At 41.6% G+C, this 17,857-nt stretch overlaps 2 protein-coding genes across 4 annotated transcripts in view; one reads left to right on the forward strand and one right to left on the reverse strand.

Annotated features, from left to right (window-relative positions):
* The window catches only part of eml3 (EMAP like 3), a 48,913-nt gene extending 35,246 nt beyond the window's left edge, over positions 1-13,667 (reverse strand). Inside the window, exons 1-3 of one of the 3 annotated variants that reach the window (XM_061912384.1) lie at positions 13,487-13,662; positions 367-476; positions 222-287 (exon numbers count right to left, since the gene is read on the reverse strand). Coding sequence is in view for 2 of the 3 variants with exons in the window: in XM_061912383.1 (XP_061768367.1) it covers positions 13,487-13,511 (25 nt within the window). In the remaining variant the exon portion in view is untranslated. Of the gene's footprint in view, positions 1-221; positions 288-366; positions 477-13,486 lie in introns of all 3 variants that reach the window. The other 2 variants (XM_061912383.1, XM_061912385.1) reach the window with 2 other exon arrangements.
* Positions 13,668-14,153: 486 nt separating this feature from the next.
* On the forward strand, positions 14,154-17,115 carry ecsit (ECSIT signaling integrator). Its single transcript, XM_061912387.1, has 8 exons — positions 14,154-14,268; positions 15,227-15,391; positions 15,466-15,865; positions 15,947-16,170; positions 16,243-16,294; positions 16,364-16,506; positions 16,568-16,673; positions 16,740-17,115. The coding sequence occupies exons 1-8, from the start codon at positions 14,266-14,268 to the stop codon at positions 17,009-17,011; spliced, it is 1,365 nt and encodes a 454-aa protein (XP_061768371.1). The 5' UTR covers positions 14,154-14,265; the 3' UTR covers positions 17,012-17,115.
* The last annotated feature ends 742 nt before the right edge of the window (positions 17,116-17,857 follow it).

Below are 17,857 nucleotides of genomic sequence, written 5' to 3' on the forward strand. Positions count from 1 at the left end.
TTTTGGGCAGGTTGTACTGTAGCATAAAAAATGCAGATGGCCTTAAAACGCCACAATACTCAGTCACCATATTTAAGTACCCAAAATAAAGACTCGACATAATTATAAATTCAATCGGATCAGAAACATTGGAGGAAACGGGATTAAAACCCGATGCTAACCGCCCATAGAAAATACATGGGTACGGCTGGTAGCTACTATTAACAAACAAATTCACTTACCAACTCGGCTTAATATCTCAACATCGACACACTCTTTCGTCGCAACTCAGCCCTGATGGTCGGCACCTATAAGTTTACAATTAGTTGTAAAATGTTGGACGGTTGTTTTTACGATATGCAGGCAAACGACAACTTTAAAACATACCGGCTTTAGATGTCCCCAGGCTTTGCCGAGTAGTGCAAGAATGATCTCTGGGATCACTAGCGCCTTCTACCACAAGGAGACCGGAGAACAGGTGCCTCACACAGTGCGATCTTTGCAGCCGTTTTATGATTGCCCAGCACAAGAAATACGTTACACAGATACAGTTGTTGACAAAATACACTGTACATTATATACCTCAGCTAACCAAAGTATGGAAATGTACAACATAGTTTATATAGCAATACGGTCTCACTGCACCGCACAGCAGCCAGCAGTTAGCCGAGTCATTGCGCAATCCACAGGGAGGCTCAGCTGGCTGCTGACTCACCGCAAGTCTTTGCTCAGTATTTGAACGGCAAATGTGAAAATTCAGCGATTTTGAATAAAAATAATCTAAAACTGGTGAAGTTATATGGAAAATAACTTTATAGTATAATCACTGGATACATATAACAATTACATTTTTTTTCTTTCCTTTTTTTCTGCACGTCACTGTCTGCTTCTTACTTATGTCTAAATTACACAAAGCTGTAGGAGCCTGCACACCCACTCCTGCTTGTTGGCCACTATTTTTCTACTTCGCAGGATGCTTGGGTACTCAAATACATATTTGTAGGAGAATACACTAACTTTGAGAAACATTTTAATTGACATCTTCAATCCACAACGTGAACTGAGTTGCATCATCAATTCAATGGAACCCCAAGTCAGATGCAACACTTCTGGTTAACTTCCAACTACTATTCCCATGGGATGTAAGTGATGATGAATGATGGTGAAGCATTTGGTTTGGCCGTGAAAGGCAACTTGGGCAAGGGACTTGCAGTATTGCCTTTATTTTGACACATGACTTTGTCCCGGAAGTGAAAAAAAGCGGTGGTCAACCAATCAAAGATGGTTGTTGTGCTCCAAGCATCGCGCAAGCTATCGGAGTACGCAAGGGGCCTATATCTTCCTGCAAAAAGCAGATACGATCAAATAATTCAACAATACAATGGAATAGATAACTTCACTTTATTAAAGAAAGATTTGCCGGGTGATGTCAAGGATTATTCGTCAGCGGAGTTACCAGACATATTGAACTACCTTGTCCTCCAACGTGATTCTACACGACAAATCAGATGAAAACTTGGAAAAGCATGGAGGCCTGCAACTACTTTGTGTATGGCTTGGTCAAGGAAATTTGTATCAAGCCTCTCCTGGATAAATATGCATCATTTTTGCTCGGGTAAGATTAAAAGCAGCCCTTTGATACATTTGTGATTAAGGGCTGTATAAGTAAACTTTGATTGATTGGTTGATAGGAACCTTACGCTGGTATTTACCCTCTCAAGCCTGAACAATATTTCATACATTTCATTAAGTATATCTTTTCTGCCTTGCGACCTAAAATATTGAATAGAAATTAATGGCGATCTTGAGTCGGAGCATCACCATCACCTTTTTTAGCTGTGACTTTTTACCAATTGTAATGCTGCTGTCATTGCCAATAGCTCAACTGTAATCACTGCCAATTATTTGTTCTTCTTTCTTTAACTTCAATCTGGAGCCTTGTTACTAAAAAGGAAATCCTGTGCTTCCTGTGATAGGATCTTTTGATCCATCCATGAGTAATGGAGTAAACAAATTGTATTTTGCATTCACACCAGTGAGTAACTTCTGTAACTCAAACCGTTGTTGGTGTGTGCGTGCGTGTGCTTGCATGTGTGTGTCTGTGTGTATGGGTGCATGCGTGAGTGTCAGTGTGTGTCTCAGATAAGACACTACAAAAGCATGTACGAACACGCACAATTTACAGTCACTTATGACGTTATAACAGGTCTAATGTTAGCATATGCGCAGCCAAAACTTAAAAAAACATCTGCCATGTACTGTTTTCTTTAGTTGGAAGTCAAATTATTTTAGACTTAATTGTGAACCTATTTACTGACACAGATGACAGTGCATGATTTACGGGTTTGTAAGTAACCATTGAAAATTTGTACTGCCTCATTTGCTGTTATGTCACTTTGTACAGTGTGTAGTATGAGCGCGGTCATGTGACTGCCAGGCTACATTTGATTGGTGAGATGGAGTCGAAGGTCAGTGGTGTTTACGTCGGATTGGTTAAAACAGTTTCATGTGATCGTGTCTGCTGGAAGTGGTCTCTCTAATCAGCCAAACGAATGCCTCTTTGCAAGCAGTAATCCATAGAGCCATAGATAACAAAAATATAATGACCACGAAGGTGACGATTGATCGGCCATTGATCAGTATCGGTCGAGTTTCCTTAAAAAGTATGTGTTCGCCATTGCCAATTAGTGCATTTTAATGTTAACACACAGCGATCAGAGGGCGACTCAATCCATAAATTGGTGGAGGTTTTTTTTGTTAATGGTTACAGATTCAGAGAATACTTACAGTGACTGGACAGAGGAGGATTTTGAGGACAAAATGATTTCAGTAAGTAGCATACAGTAGTTTGTGATTTTGTTTAGTTATTGTATAGTTATTATTACTTAGTTTTGCTCAAGCAATTGTATGTATTAAAATGTATTAAGGAACTGGTTCAACTTATTAAAACGCTGATAGCACTTACCATAAATAAATAAAAAAATGTACAGTTAATACATGTCGGTATTGGTGTCGGCCAATCTCACTCATGGATGATTGGTTTTGGAATCGTCAGCATAAAACATTGATCGGAAAATCCCTAATAATTATATTAATTTATACTAAATATGTAATGATCGGAATGAAACTCAATATAAAAGTTGTGTTTCTTCTTCACAAAAAATACTCAAGTAGAAGTAAAAAGTATGATGCATTAAAACTACTCTGATAAGCACAATTTATACATTAAAAAAGTTAGTTAAGCAAACAGAGTTTAATTAAAAGAATGCAAGTGCTATATTATAATTAATTTTTGAAAAAGGCTAAAACCAATCCAGTGTAAATATATTAACGAGCTATATCATCCATCCATCCATCCATTTTGTACCGCTTATTCCCTTCGGGGTCGCGGAGCCTATCTCAGCTACAATCGGGCGGAAGGCGGCGTACACCCTGGACAAGTCGCCACCTCATCACAGGGCCAACACATATAGACAGACAACATTCACACTCACATTCACACACTAGGGCCAATTTAGTGTTGCGAATCAACATATCCCCAGGTGCATAACTTTGGAGGTGGGTGGAAGCCGGAGCACCCGGAGGGAACCCACACAGCCAAGTAAAAAACAAAACAGCCTGCATTTCAGCTTTGTTCTCTTTACGAAAATGTATGTTTTACTAGTTGGCGACTTGTCCAGGGTGTACCCCGCTTTCCGCCCGATTGTAGCTCAGATAGGCTCCAGCACCCCCTGCGACCCCGAAGGGAATAAATGTTAGAAAATGGATGGATGGATGGATGTTTTACTCGTATTATTATAATTACTGTATTAGCAAAACATTTTTCCCTGTTTTCTTGTTTAATTTTACTTTTAAAATGAGCGGTCGGCAAAAAAAAAAAAAAAATCTACCGACTACAAATTGTTTCCCTGAACTGCACCCTGGACACCCCTCGGCTAGATATTAATCTACACGACAAAGAAAATAAAAAAACATGGTTTGAGCTGTCATTGCGGTCCGGAAATATGAATTTATGGAAGAATCCCAGTTATAAAATCATTTTGCAGGCAGGGGAATTGGATGGATAGCGTTCTTGTGCGCTTCCTCCACATATTTGGGAAGGTCCGCTCCACAGCTGCACATTGATGTGTATGGTTTAATTACTGCTAGTTATAGGTCTCAAACTAGTTCAATGTTTAATTATAACAGCAAAAAATAAAGAACAGTGCTAACATTTTATCTTGACAATGCTGGGATTTAGGATAAATGATACTTAAAGTTTTTGCTACCTCTGCAGAGTGTGGCACTGCATGTATTTGCACTCTCTGAATTTATACATAATGACCTTTTACACAACCCGATCTTATGACTAACCTTTATGCAACTTCCTGTACGCCCCCTGCATGGCAAGGCGTGCAACGTTTGTCCTCCCCCGCCTTGTGTTGCTCCACAGTGAACTACCGCTTTGATTTGGATATGATCTGTAATTACATTACATTCTGCATAACAGGTTTGTCCTGTCTGGCCTAATGGGAAGCACTCTTCCCTCTAATTAAACTTTTGCTTTCAAGAGTCATTGGAGGACACGAGGTGCCACATTAAGATTGACGTGATGATGAAATGGCTGCTGCCTCAATTGTAGGCAAAAACGTTGAGCAAGATGGAGCTTCCTGTCCACGCCATCCAGATGTAAATAACAACTGCTGCTAATAGAATGTGAATATTATTAAATAGCGGCACAGTTAAACCATGCATGTCTCAAATAAGAGTGGTGGTTTCATACATTTGATTTATGTAAAAAAAAGTGTTGATTTCATGACGCTTTGATTTTGTGTGCATTTTTACCTAATCTTTTCTCAACTATTCAGCTCTATTTTCTTGTATTATTCCACTGAGCTAGCCTGGAAACTTTGGATATACATTCATGCAATTTTTGGCCTCTCAATCAGTATCTACATAATCTTAATCCAGTTGTTTGCAGATTTATTTTACTATTTCAACCACAAATTTTAGCGTTTGGCCTAATATTCAAAACAGGAGCTTAAAACAATGCTTTCTTTCTTTTCAATTGAAGGCACACAGAGATTCGCACATGGTGTTAGATGACCAAATACTCAAATACAATTGTAAGAGGGACCAAATGGCAACTTTTTTGTTACATGTGAGAATAACCATGCATGTCCAACTACATGCAACATCACCACTTCTTTTTTCGGAACAAGCAGCTGTTCAACAAAACCTATTATATTAGGAATGTCAAACTCATTTTCATTGAGGACCACATCGCAATTATGGCTGCCCTCTGAGAGGGCCGCATGTAACGGTGAATATGTATGAATATCAGAGTAGAATTACTTTATGATATTATTACACAATTGACTATTCATTTTCTATATATTTTCTATATACTATATATACCCAAAGTCACCCGACCGTGACTTTGGACTTTTTTTTGTAGAACGTCTGGTATCCGTTATCTGAAGGGGGGCTACTCTCAGACTTGTCACTGACAGTTAGGTTATGTTTTAGTTTTTCCTGTTGTGTTTGTTTTATTTCCTGTCAGCACTCTTATTTTTAAGTTTCCTGCTTGTCTACCTGAGCGCTGTTTCCCCTAGGGTGCGGCTGATTGACACCTGGCCACACCTGGTGTCAATCAGCCTGATGCTATTTAGACTTGCCGTGCCCTCCAGTCAGTGCTATAGTTTTCTTTGCTGTATGCTGATAGGTGTTTGCAGCTTGCTGTCTCCTAGTTCCTCGTTTCCTGTTTGCTGGTTCCTATTTTTGTTTTTCCTGAATTTTGGACATTAAATCATGTTTTCCTGCACCAACCCTGCCATCTCTGCATCTTGGGATTCGTCACCACCTTACCTGACAGACACACTGTTACGTTAATTGGACAACTTGAAAACCCAAAAGAGCAGATTTGTCATTTAAACAGGACAGTGATAATGATGCCAATTGTGTACCACGTGTGTAGTTATACAGAATAAAACTAGTTTGCTTCTTCTTATGACCATTTTAGTCATGTTATTCAGCATTTTTTTAAATGCTTAAATAATAACACACCGTAAGGTTAGTGTGAAATGCACTTATATATTCATGGACTGCAGATCTTGTGAATTTGGTTTTTTAAATGCTTTGCAATAATCTTCATATTGCAAATATGAGTTATTATTGATAATTTAGTCGGAAAAATGTACTGTAATTTTAGTCGATGAAAATGTGGAAAATGTTGAGAAATTGTCGACTCAAACTAAATCAATTTAGATGAATAAAATATGACAAACAAAAGTAAATTTTTGTCAAAAGACTGACTAAAATGAAATTAACACTGCTTACGCAAAATCTACCTAGGAGTGGGACCATATGAATTCCTTCCATACTGTAGAATCGAATCCAGTACATGTTTTACGTCAAAATTGGATTTACTAAGAAAATGTTTATGTATTTATTTGACAGGGACAGTACAATCAAACATTGCTATACCCACAGGTAGCTAATGTCAAAGTACATAAGACTTCTAACCACGGGCTAATTTGCAACCCTTGTCCCTGGTTAGGTTTAAAAAAAAAAAATGAGGGAAGTGAAAAACACATACAAAAGGATTAAGGCAAGTACAAAAATAAAAACACTTTGAAAATAATTGGCCCCATCTGTCCATACCTCACCCAGTTCTAGCGCTTACACTTCTGATTTTCCTTAAGCCACTTTGTCAGTTTTGTGGAGAAAAGTTTAATCTCCGACTGTGACTCTAACTCCAGTGGCAAAGAGTTGCAAAGATCTGAGACCTTCACTGAGAACGCAGACTGACCCACCTTTTCACTCTATAGCTCCCACCGATTAACCTGACTCGCCAGATCCTTGTAGTTCGCTGAGCACCACACAAGGATCTGGGCTCGAGGACAGTGCAAAATCTTTCAAGATAGCAAAAAATAATGAACCAATCGGGATCGCTGGGCGGGATTTCATAGATGTGACGTAATGCTGAAGCGACTGTTTGATTGAAACAAAAATGCTGGCACGCAGCGAGGAGTCAGTCGTGTGCTGACATTGATTCTGCTATTGCAAATGTTTTGTCGAATCTATCGAATATAAATAATGCAAAAGATGAACAGAGAACTTTTTGCTCTGTCGTTATCCAATATGTCGGCTGTTCTGTTTTGGATTTCCCAGCGTCGCTCTCATCAGCGTCACGGGTTGATTTGGATGTGAGTGGTTGAAGTAGCACGTCATTCAAGATAACGAACAATTGGTTTATCCAATCACATATAATGATTTTTTTACAAGGCTCCACCTTCTGAAATGCATCTCCAATTGACAACTTCCAGATCCTAGTGTGGAGCTCAGGGAACTACGAGGCTCTGGCGAGAGTCAGGTTACCCACCGACTGGAGCTGGAGATGGTGTGGCGCGGTTGGGAGAGTGGCCTTGCCAGCAACCTGAGGATTCCTGGTTCCATTCCCACCTTCTACCAACCTCGTCACGTCTGTTGTGTCCTTGTGCAAGACACTTCAACCTTGCTCCTGATGAGTCGTGGTTAGGGCCTTGCATGGCAGCTCCCGCCATCAGTGTGTGAATGGGTGAATGTGGAAATAGTGTCAAAGCGCTTTGAGTACCTTGAAGGTAGAAAAGCGCGATACAAGTACAACCCATTTACCATTTATAGCTTGAGTCTGCACACCTTAACTAATGAACCTTTGTATTTTTTGACACATCACATCAGGGTCTAATCCATTTAGACACCTAAAAATAGCTTTTAAAAATGAGAAATGTATAAAATAATCAAAACTCATCATGTTATATTTTTGAGTAATATGTCAGTGATGATGTTTCATTGGTTTTTGATCAAATATCTTTAGTGATTGTTTATATCATTGTTTTTCAACCACTGTGCCGTGAGATACAGTCTGGTGTGCCGTGGGAGATGATGTAATTTCACCTACTTGGGTTAAAAATATTTTTTGCAAACCAATAATAATAATCTGCAAATGTGCCGTTGTTGAGTGTCTGAGCTGTCTAGAGCTTGGCAGAGTAACTATGTTGTAATCTTCGATATGAGTAGGTGGCAACAGGTAGCTAATTGCTTTGTAGATGTCGGAAACATGGTTTGTCGAGATCACAATATGCTAAGGACAGCGTGCAGGTAAAAAGGTATCTAATGCTTGTACCAAAAATAAACAAAAGGCAAGTGCTGCTACGAAAAGGCTTTGAAGCTTAGGGGACGCTATGCAAAACGAAAGTATAACTGAACTGGTTGCAAAGTAAACCAAAACATAATGCTGGACGACAGCAAAGATTTACAGCATGTGGAACAGACAGCGTCCACAAAGTAAATCTGAACGTGACATGACAATCCACAATGTCCCTGCAAAGAAGGATAGCGACAACTTAAATAGTCTTGATTGCTAAAATAAAACACATACTTGTTATAGCGCTCAAAGAAGACATGAAACTGCTACAGGAAAATACCAACAAAACAGGAAAAGCCACCAAAATAGGAGCGTAAGACAAGAACTAAAACAGTACACACAGGAAAAAGCCCAAAAACTCCAAATAAGTCTCGGCGTGATGTGACAGTACTTTGAGACAAGCGCAATAGTGATGCTTGGTTATTGTTTGAATTCTTATCCAACACTTGCGAGAACAAATGTTTTATTGTCAATATCAGCGGCTGAGTTTCATTTCTGATGTTTTCTGCTGTTGGTGTGCCTCCACATTTTTTCAATGAAAAAAATGTGCCTTGGCTCAAAAAAGGTTTAAAAAACACTGGCTTACATAACGACAACAGAGGCTTCACTACACATTTTGTGGCCTGTCCCCAGACCACGGCACAATAAGACATCCATCCATTTTCTACTGCTTGTCCCTTATGGGGTGGCAGGGGATGCTGGAGCCTATCCCAGCTGCACATGGGCGGAAGGGGGACCCTGGACAAGTCATATGGAATAAAATCAATGCATGCATGTAAACTTGTGCAGCTTGAACAGACAAACAAAGTCTAATAAGCCTGAAACATCCATCCATCCATTTTCTACCGCATATTCCCTTTGGGGTCCAGGGGGGCGCTGGTGCCTATTCAGCTACAATCGGGCGGAAGGCGGGGTACACCCTGGACAAGTCGCCACCTCATTGCAGGACCGACACAGATAGACAGACAACATTCACACTCACATTCACACACTAGGGCCAATTTAGTGTTGCCAATCAACCTATCCCCAGGTGCATGTCTTTGGAATTTGGAAGTGGGAGGAAGCCGGAGTACCCGGAGGGAACCCACGCAGTCACGGGGAGGACATGCAAACTCGACACAGAAAGATCCCAAGCCCGAGATTGAACCCTGACTACTCAGGACCTTTGTATTGTGAGGTAGACGCACTAACCCCTCTGCCACCGTGAAGCAAGCCTGGAACAGTTTGTATTTATTTTTGACAACGGTGTCTTGCAAAGCATTTTATAATGCTATACTTCCTGCATGGTGACAGTCAAAATGAAGAATATTTTATCCCTCAGACTTCCTTGAGTGTTTCAGCAGACCTCAGTGGTCCACTGACTGACAGCAAGCACTTTTACATGATACAAGCTTTTAGTGACACAGTAGCAGAAAGGGGAGCACAAATGTGTCAGCCAGGATGAGGAAACATCCATCCATCCATCCATTTCTACCGCTTATTCCCTTTTAGGGTCGGGGGGGCGCTGGCGCCTATCTCAGCTACAATTGGTGCAGAAGGCGGGGTACACTTTCTTTTCTTTTCTTAGTTTATTTCGAACATGACATACATACAACATTATACATCAGGTAATTTCATCATTTCGCAATACACAATACATCATGTCCGAAAAGGAGTAGGAAGAAGCAAAGCTTATGCAATCCTACCCCTTTTCCCCTTCAGAGCGCCCACAAATATATACATTGATTCACTGACCTTCTTTACAGCAAAATATCAAAATAGCAAAATGACATCTTTGAGTGAGTAACACAGCAGTTTTGTAACATGTACTTAATTATTTCAGTCATTATTAACATACTAAGATGAAAAATATCTTGTTTTCAATGAGTTTGAAAGTGTTTCTCATAATACTTCTTCTTTATACTTTGTAAGCACTATTAATTTGAACATCCTCTTAAACTGGATCATATCAGAACAATGTTTAACTTCTTTACTTAATCCATTCCATAATTTAATTCCACATACTGATATGCTAAAAGTTTTAAGTGTTGTACGAGCATACAAAAGTTTTAAGTTAGATTTTCCTTTAAGGTTATATTTCTCCTCCTTAGTTGAGAAGAATTGTTGTACATTCTTTGGTAGCAGGTTATAATTTACTTTGTACATCAATTTAGCTGTTTGCAATTTTATCAAGTCATCGAGCTTTAATATTTTTGACTCAATAAATAAAGGGTTTGTATGTTCTCTATATCCAACATTGTGTATTAATCTAATCGATCTTTTTAGTAACACAGTTAACGAATGTAATGCACATTTGTAGTTGTTTCCCCATATTTCTGCACAATAACTCAGGTGTGGTAACACTAGCGAGCAGTAGAGAATATAAAGTGATTTTTAGCCAAGGATGTATTTTGCTTTATTCATTATTGAAATATTTTTGCCACCTTATGTTGTATGTTTTGTATATGAGATTTCCAGTTTATTTTATCATCTATTAATACTCCCAAAAATCTGGTTTATTTTACCCTTTCGATATCTATTCCATCTATTTGTATTCGTGTCTGATGCTCTTTTCTACTGTTACCAAATAGCATTATTTTAGTTTTACTGAGATTCAAGGATAGCCTGTTTTTATCAAACCATTTTTCTCCCGTTATTATTTGTATTATCTTCTGTGTGTTCTCTCCTGAACAGAAAGCAGTTGTGTCGTCTGCAAATAAAACTAACTTCAAGTCTTTTGTAACTTTGCAAATATCGTTTATATAAAGATTGAATAATCTTGGTCCCAGAATTGATCCCTGGGGTACACCACAAGATATATCCAATCATGTTGACATATTTTCACCCATCTTCACATATTGCTTCCTGTTGGTTAGACAGCTTCTTATCCAGCTCAAGACCAAACCTCTGATGCCATATCGTTCTAGTTTTTGAATTAAAATATCATGATTAATTGTGTCAAATGCTTTTGTTAAATCCATGAATACCGCGGCTGCACACTCTGGACAAGTCGCCACCTCATTTCAGGGCCAACACAGATAGACAGACAACATTCACACTCACATTCACACACTGGGGCCAATTTAGTGTTGCCAATCAACCTTTCCCCAGATGCATGTCTTTGGAAGTAGGAGGAAGCCGGAGTACCCCGGAGGGAACCCACGCAGTCACGGGGAGGACATGCAAACTCCACACAGGAAGATCCCAAACCCGAGATTGAACCCTGACAACTCAGGGCCTTCGTATTGTGAGGCAGACGCACTAACCCCTCTGCCACCGGGAAGCAAGCCTGAAAAAGTTTGTATTCATTTTTATGGTATTAGTTTCAGGATTTCGCAAGCCTCATGAAATGACATGGCGGGCTAGATCTGGTCCCCGAGCCTTGAGTTTGACAAGGGTGCATTTTATAATGCTATACTTACTGCATGGTGACAGTCAAAAGGAACAATATTTTATCCCTCAGACTTCCTTGAGTGTTTCAGCAGACCGCAGTGGTCCACTGACTGACAGTAAGCACTTTTACATGATACAAGATTGTAGTAACACTACAGTAGCAGCAAGGGCAGCACAAATGTGTCAGCCAGGATGAGGAAACATCCATCCATCCATCCATTTTCTACCGCTTATTCCCTTTTGGGGTCGCGGGGGGCGCTGGCGCCTATCTCAGCTACAATTGGTGCGAAAGCCGGAGTACACCCTGGACAAGTCGCCACCTCATTGCAGGGCCAACACAGATAGACAGACAACATTCACACTCACATTCACACACTAGGGCCCATTTAGTGTTGCCAATCAACCTATCCCCAGGTGCATGTCTTTGGAGGTGGGAGTAAGCCGGAGTACCCGCAGGGAACCCACGCAGTCATGGGGAGGACATGCAAACTCCACACAGAAAGATCCCGAGCCCGAGATTGAACCCTGACTACTCAGGACCTTCGTATTGTGAGGCAGACACAGTAACCCCTCTTCCACCGTGAAGCAAGCCTGAAACAGTTCGTATTTATTTTTATGGTCGTGGTTTCAGGATTTCGCAAGCCTCATGAAATGACATGGCGGGCTAGATCTGGTCCCCGAGCCTTGAGTTTGACAAGGGTGCATTTTATAATGCTATACTTACTGCATGGTGACAGTCAAAATGAACAATATTTTATCCCTCAGACTTCCTTGAGTGTTTCAGCAGACCTCAGTGGTCCACTGACTGACAGCAAGCACTTTTACATGATACAAGCTTTTAGTAACACTACAGTAGCAGCAAGGGGAGCACAAATGTGTCAGCCAGGATGAGGAAACATCCATCCATTTTCTACCGCTTATTCCCTTTTGGGGTCGCGGGGGGCGCTGGCGCCTATCTCAGCTACAATTGGTGCGGAAGCCGGAGTACACCCTGGACAAGTCGCCACCTCATTGCAGGGCCAACACAGATAGACAGACAACATTCACACTCACATTCACACACTAGGGCCAATTTAGTGTTGCCAATCAACCTATCCCAAGGTGCATGTCTTTGGAAGTGGGAGGAAGCCGGTGTACCCGCAGGGAACCCACGCAGTCATGGGGAGGACATGCAAACTCCACACAGAAAGATCCCGAGCCCGAGATTGAACCCTGACTACTCAGGACCTTCGTATTGTGAGGCAGACGCACTAACCCCTCTTCCACCGTGAAGCAAGCCTGAAACAGTTTGTATTTATTTTTATGGTCGTGGTTTGAGGATTTCGCAAGCCTCGTGAAATGACATGGCGGGCTAGATCTGGTCCCCGAGCCTTGAGTTTGACAACGGTGTCTTGCAAAGCATTTTATAATGCTATACTTACTGCATGGTGACATTTAACATTAAGAATATTTTATCCCTTAGACTTCCTTGAGTGTTTCAGCAGACCGCAGTGGTCCACTGACTGACAGCAAGCACTTTTACATGATACAAGCTTTTAGATATACAGTAGCAGCAAGGGGAGCACAAATGTGTCAGCCAGGATGAGGAAACGGTTCATTAAAAAAAATAGAGTGAAAGTGTTTCTACGCACTTTTATAAGGCACACGTAAACTTGAATTAACTTTGACCACAGTGGGCTAACAGTGTTTATTCATTAAAAAGGGGACTTTCCTGAACTTGTGTCGTTCTTTAGCTCGGCGTAAACAACTCTGTTGCATTTTTCCGCAAATAAAGACACAATTAACTGACTGAGTTCATATTTTGTATTTTTCAAATGATACCCTATCGAGCAATTCTGATGATTTGAATTAGTTATTCTGGTTGACAGTGGTCTTGTTCAGGTCCCAAAACAAATCACAGCGACCATGAGAACGATTTGTAAATCGCTTCTTGGTCAAAAGTTAAATAATTCTCCCACTTTTACTCACCCAGGCTGTTGGTTGAAGACTCCATGGGGTGAAGTTTGACATGTGAAGAGAGACTAAAGTGGTCCTGAGTGAGGCGTGCTTCCCTTGCCCACCAGAGAGAGAGTGAGAGAGGGGAGTGGCAGTCCGGAGCTCGCCTCCCTTCTGGGGGGTGAAGCCTTCACAACAATTCACTGTAAATATTAAAAGTGTCAGAATAGCTACAAAGTTATGACAAATCTGGAATCGAGTGTCCACACCTTTAGAGGAGAATTGTTTTTTAGCCATAGTCCACTCGTGTTCTAGCTTCTTTGATGTGTGTAGCTTACGCCTATTTTTGGTTGATCTTTGTCGCCACCATGCGGCTACTTTTGTATTTGACGGTGATGACCACTTTTGTTCATATTAAAACATATTTACCACTTGTCGTCTACTTTACTTAAATGTTATCGCGTCAAGTGTGTAGAAATGTTCATTAAGATTGATATTATGAATGTATAGGATAATCCCGTTTCGTATTTGCAGGTTTACGTCTCATATTGTTTTTGTAACTACGGTAACATTGTTTTTTTGACAAGAAACATTCATTACCAAGAAACAAAAATAGACTAAATTTACACAAATACTTCCATTTTTCCTAGTTTTGTTATTTACTACAAATAGTCCAGGGATTTAAAAAAAAGAGAGAGCGGAACTATTGTTAATGGTAAGGGGAAGTGTTTGAGGGCAGAACCCGGAAATCAGTCGACTTTTCAACATGGTGACACCCTTGAAGAATAATCTCTGAAGGAGACACGTAATTCATGGTGAGTATTTCACGAAACATGAAGTAAAAGGAGAAAATATTATTTTATTAGTTATTTAACCCGACCGGTATTTAATATCAATTCCCAGATCAGTATTACTTATAGTGTTCATAATTCATTCATCCATCCATCCATTTCCTACCGCTCACTCCCTTTTGGGGTTGCGGGGTTCGCTGGCGCCTATCTCAGCTACAATCGGGCGGAAGTCGGTGTACACCCTGGACAAGTCGCCACCTAATCGCAGGGCCAACAGATAGACAGACAACATGGGGTAGCATGGCATAGTGGGTAGAGCGGCCGTGCCAGAAACCTGAGGGTTGCAGGTTCACTTCCCACCTATTGACATCCAAATCGCTGCCGCTGTGTTCTTGGGCAGGACACTTCACCCTTGCCCCCGGTGCCGCTCACACTGGTGAATGAATGATGAATGAATGATTGGTGGTGGTGGTCGGAGGTGCCATAGGCGCAAAACTGGCAGCCACTCTTCCGTCAGTCTACCCCAGGGCAGCTGTGGCTACTGATGTAGCTTACCACCACCAGGTGTGTATGAATGATGGGTTCCAACTTCTCTGTGAGCGCTTTGAGTATCTAACAATCGAAAAGCGCGATATAAATCTAATCCATTATTATTATTATAACATCCACACTCACATTCACACACTAGGGCCAATTTAGTGTTACCAATCAACCTATCCTCAGGTGCATGTCTTTGGAAGTGGGAGGAAGCCGGAGTACCCGGAGGGAACCCACGCATTGCAAACTCCACACAGAAAGATCCCGAGCCTGGGATTGAACCCAGGACTGCAGGACCTTCGTATTGTGAGGCAGACGCACAAACCCCTCTTCCACCGTGAAGCGCGTTCATATTTCATAGTTATTAAAAATTAAATGTGTTCATTAAAAAATGGAAACTGATTGAAAAAATACTCTTGTTGACTACCTTATGTTTCCCATGCAGTTCCGAGGTTTTTCTAATGACATCACCATCATGAAGGGTGCAAACTGTCTGGTCCAGCTGCAGAGGCTTAATAGGCTGCTGGCCCAGTCCGCCTCTTCTGCAGCCCAATATGGCGCTCTGCCCCAGTTTGGTCATCCCCATGTGCTGCACAACACACAATACCAGGTAAACACTGCACATATAAGACTTGACTTCAATCCCATGGATGTAGATGTAAAGTTCTTACATTATCCTGATAGATGCTGAGGCGTTTCCACTGCAGCCCTCTGTGCTCTAAAGGTCGCCGAGGACTGGCAGAATTCGTCAGTAAGGGCGATGGCGAGAATCCATCCGTGGTCCATTCGGACATCTTTGAGCAGCTGGCCCCGGATATCAGAAGCAAGGCCTCCTTCACAAAGGTGGTGGACTTCTTCAATAAGGCTGATGTGAGACGGCGGGGTCACGTGGAGTTTATCTACGCTGCTCTTAAGAGGATGCCCGAGTTTGGCGTGGAGAAAGACTTGGCCGTCTACAACAAGCTCCTGGATGTTTTTCCCAAGGAGGTGTTCGTGCCCAGTAACTTCATCCAGCGCATGTTTAACCACTACCCCCGACAACAGGAGTGTGGGGTGCAGATACTAGAACAGATGGAGAACTATGGTGTGTGTCCAACAAAGAAAGTTCTCAACCGTTATATTTTCTACAGCTGGGATTAATTATTATTTGTATTTCTTTTTACAGGAGTCACACCGAATATGGAAACTAAGGTGCTGCTGGTGCAGATATTTGGAGAGAAGGGTCATCCTGTAAGGAAATACCAGCGCATAATGTACTGGTTCCCTAGATTCAAACACGCCAACCCCTTCCCCGTCCCACATCAGCTGCCCAGAGATGCAGTGGATCTGGCTCGCTTCAGCCTCAAGCGCATTGCCAATGACCTGGATGCTGCTGTCACTGTTTATCAGGTGACTAGTTTAAGCTACAACATATGTAGATGCCTTTTTTCATAGAATGGATTTAATTGTTGTCCTCACCAGATGCCCATTGTCACAGAGAGTGAGAATCAGACCAGTCTTCCACTTATAATAGGTATGTGCACACTTCTTTCTTTGCATTACTCACTGTCATACATGTTGACAGTTTGTTGTGTTCCATCAGGCATCCAGAGTCCCAACCAGATGGAGCTCCTAGCCAAACATAACCCCAGCAAGCCAGTGTTTGTGGAGGGACCCTTCCGGCTGTGGCTGAGGAAAACATGTGTCCACTATTACATTCTCCGAGCTGACCCCACGCCGCCCGAGGTGACACAAACTATGGGTCAAAGCTCTTCTCAGCTCGGCTGACTCTTCAGTGTTTCTCCAGGTGGAGGAACCCTATGATCCAGAGCGGTCCTTTTACTACCCTCTGCAGCTCGACCTCAGCTATGACCGTGACCTCGGAGACATCGAGACGTTTGACGTAGAAGACCGTGAGATGTTCACATTTTGTCAGCAGCTATAAAAGTGTATCCTCTAGCGTGTGTTTGTTCCCACAGTGGATGAAGGGCCAGTGTTTGCCATGTGTATGACCAGTCAGGGAGACCAGGCCACCCTCAACCAGTGGATCTCCAGCCTCCAGGAGACCAACCCTATCCTGGGTCACATCCCGACCCTGTTTCGCCTTGAATCCGGCCCCACGGAGCTCCAGGCCGCAACCCTGGAGGACACGGACCAACATCACGGCAATGATCCAGAAAATCAAAGGGACAAGTCCACCCCAGAAGAGGAGGAAGAGGAGCTGAAAAGTAGTAGTGGAATGACGAGGTGAGGAAGACATCGCATCATGAAGTAGGAGGAACTGGCTCTGAATGACTCTCAATAAGTTATATGGACAAAATGCAGAAACAACAAATAAATCCACAACGAGTACGAGTCACGTTTGTCTTTGTTTCCTAGCCTAGCAAAATCAGACTTACAGAAAGTAGAAAATCTTTTATTTCTTCAAAGGCATTTGAAAACATTCCCTTTGAACTGGTAAACAAGACACTTGTAGAGGATCCCTTGCAGCCATTGATTGACAAGGAGGAATTCTCTCCAGCAAAGCCAATGATGCAATAAATAATAAATAATGGTTATTGAAAAATGTGGACATTTGGCATCTCAAATATAGTATTTTTGTATTTACAACTGTCACATGACCAGGGCCTATTAATCGTAGTTATTATTGTGTATTGGCTGCATACAAATACAGTGGTACCTCGGTTTTTGTGTACTCCGCTTGACCAAAAATATTGTGAAAAATGTTTATTTTCGTATAATGCCTCAGTTATAACACCAAACTTTACAAACTAGTTTGCCATTCAGAATCCCCACACAGTGACGACTCCGAAGAATCGATAGTTTTTACAGTTGGCACACTATAGACAGATGGCAGCCCCATAATCTTTTAATCATCTTTATTGTGTGTTTGTGGGTGGTTAATTCGTTCATAGAACACACACAGACCGATGAACAACTCTGTCTGTCTCGTTTCTTCCTATGAAGCACTGTGTTCCTTGTGTGGATGGGTCCTTCGAGCGCACAATGTATTTCTCAGTTTTAGGCAAATACCCTTTCAGTCTGTGCTTTTCTTATTGAGTGCGGCTGCAAAATACCCCACTACTGGGCCGAAGAA

Source organism: Nerophis ophidion, linkage group LG10 (genome assembly GCF_033978795.1).
Source record: "Nerophis ophidion isolate RoL-2023_Sa linkage group LG10, RoL_Noph_v1.0, whole genome shotgun sequence".
Lineage (NCBI taxonomy): Eukaryota > Metazoa > Chordata > Actinopteri > Syngnathiformes > Syngnathidae > Nerophis > Nerophis ophidion.

Coding starts and splice junctions, on each gene's coding strand:
- ecsit (XM_061912387.1), top strand. Junction 15,392..15,465: donor TGCACAACACACAATACCAG/GTAAACACTGCA, acceptor TTATCCTGATAG/ATGCTGAGGCGTTTCCACTG. Junction 16,674..16,739: donor GACGTTTGACGTAGAAGACC/GTGAGATGTTCA, acceptor TTGTTCCCACAG/TGGATGAAGGGCCAGTGTTT.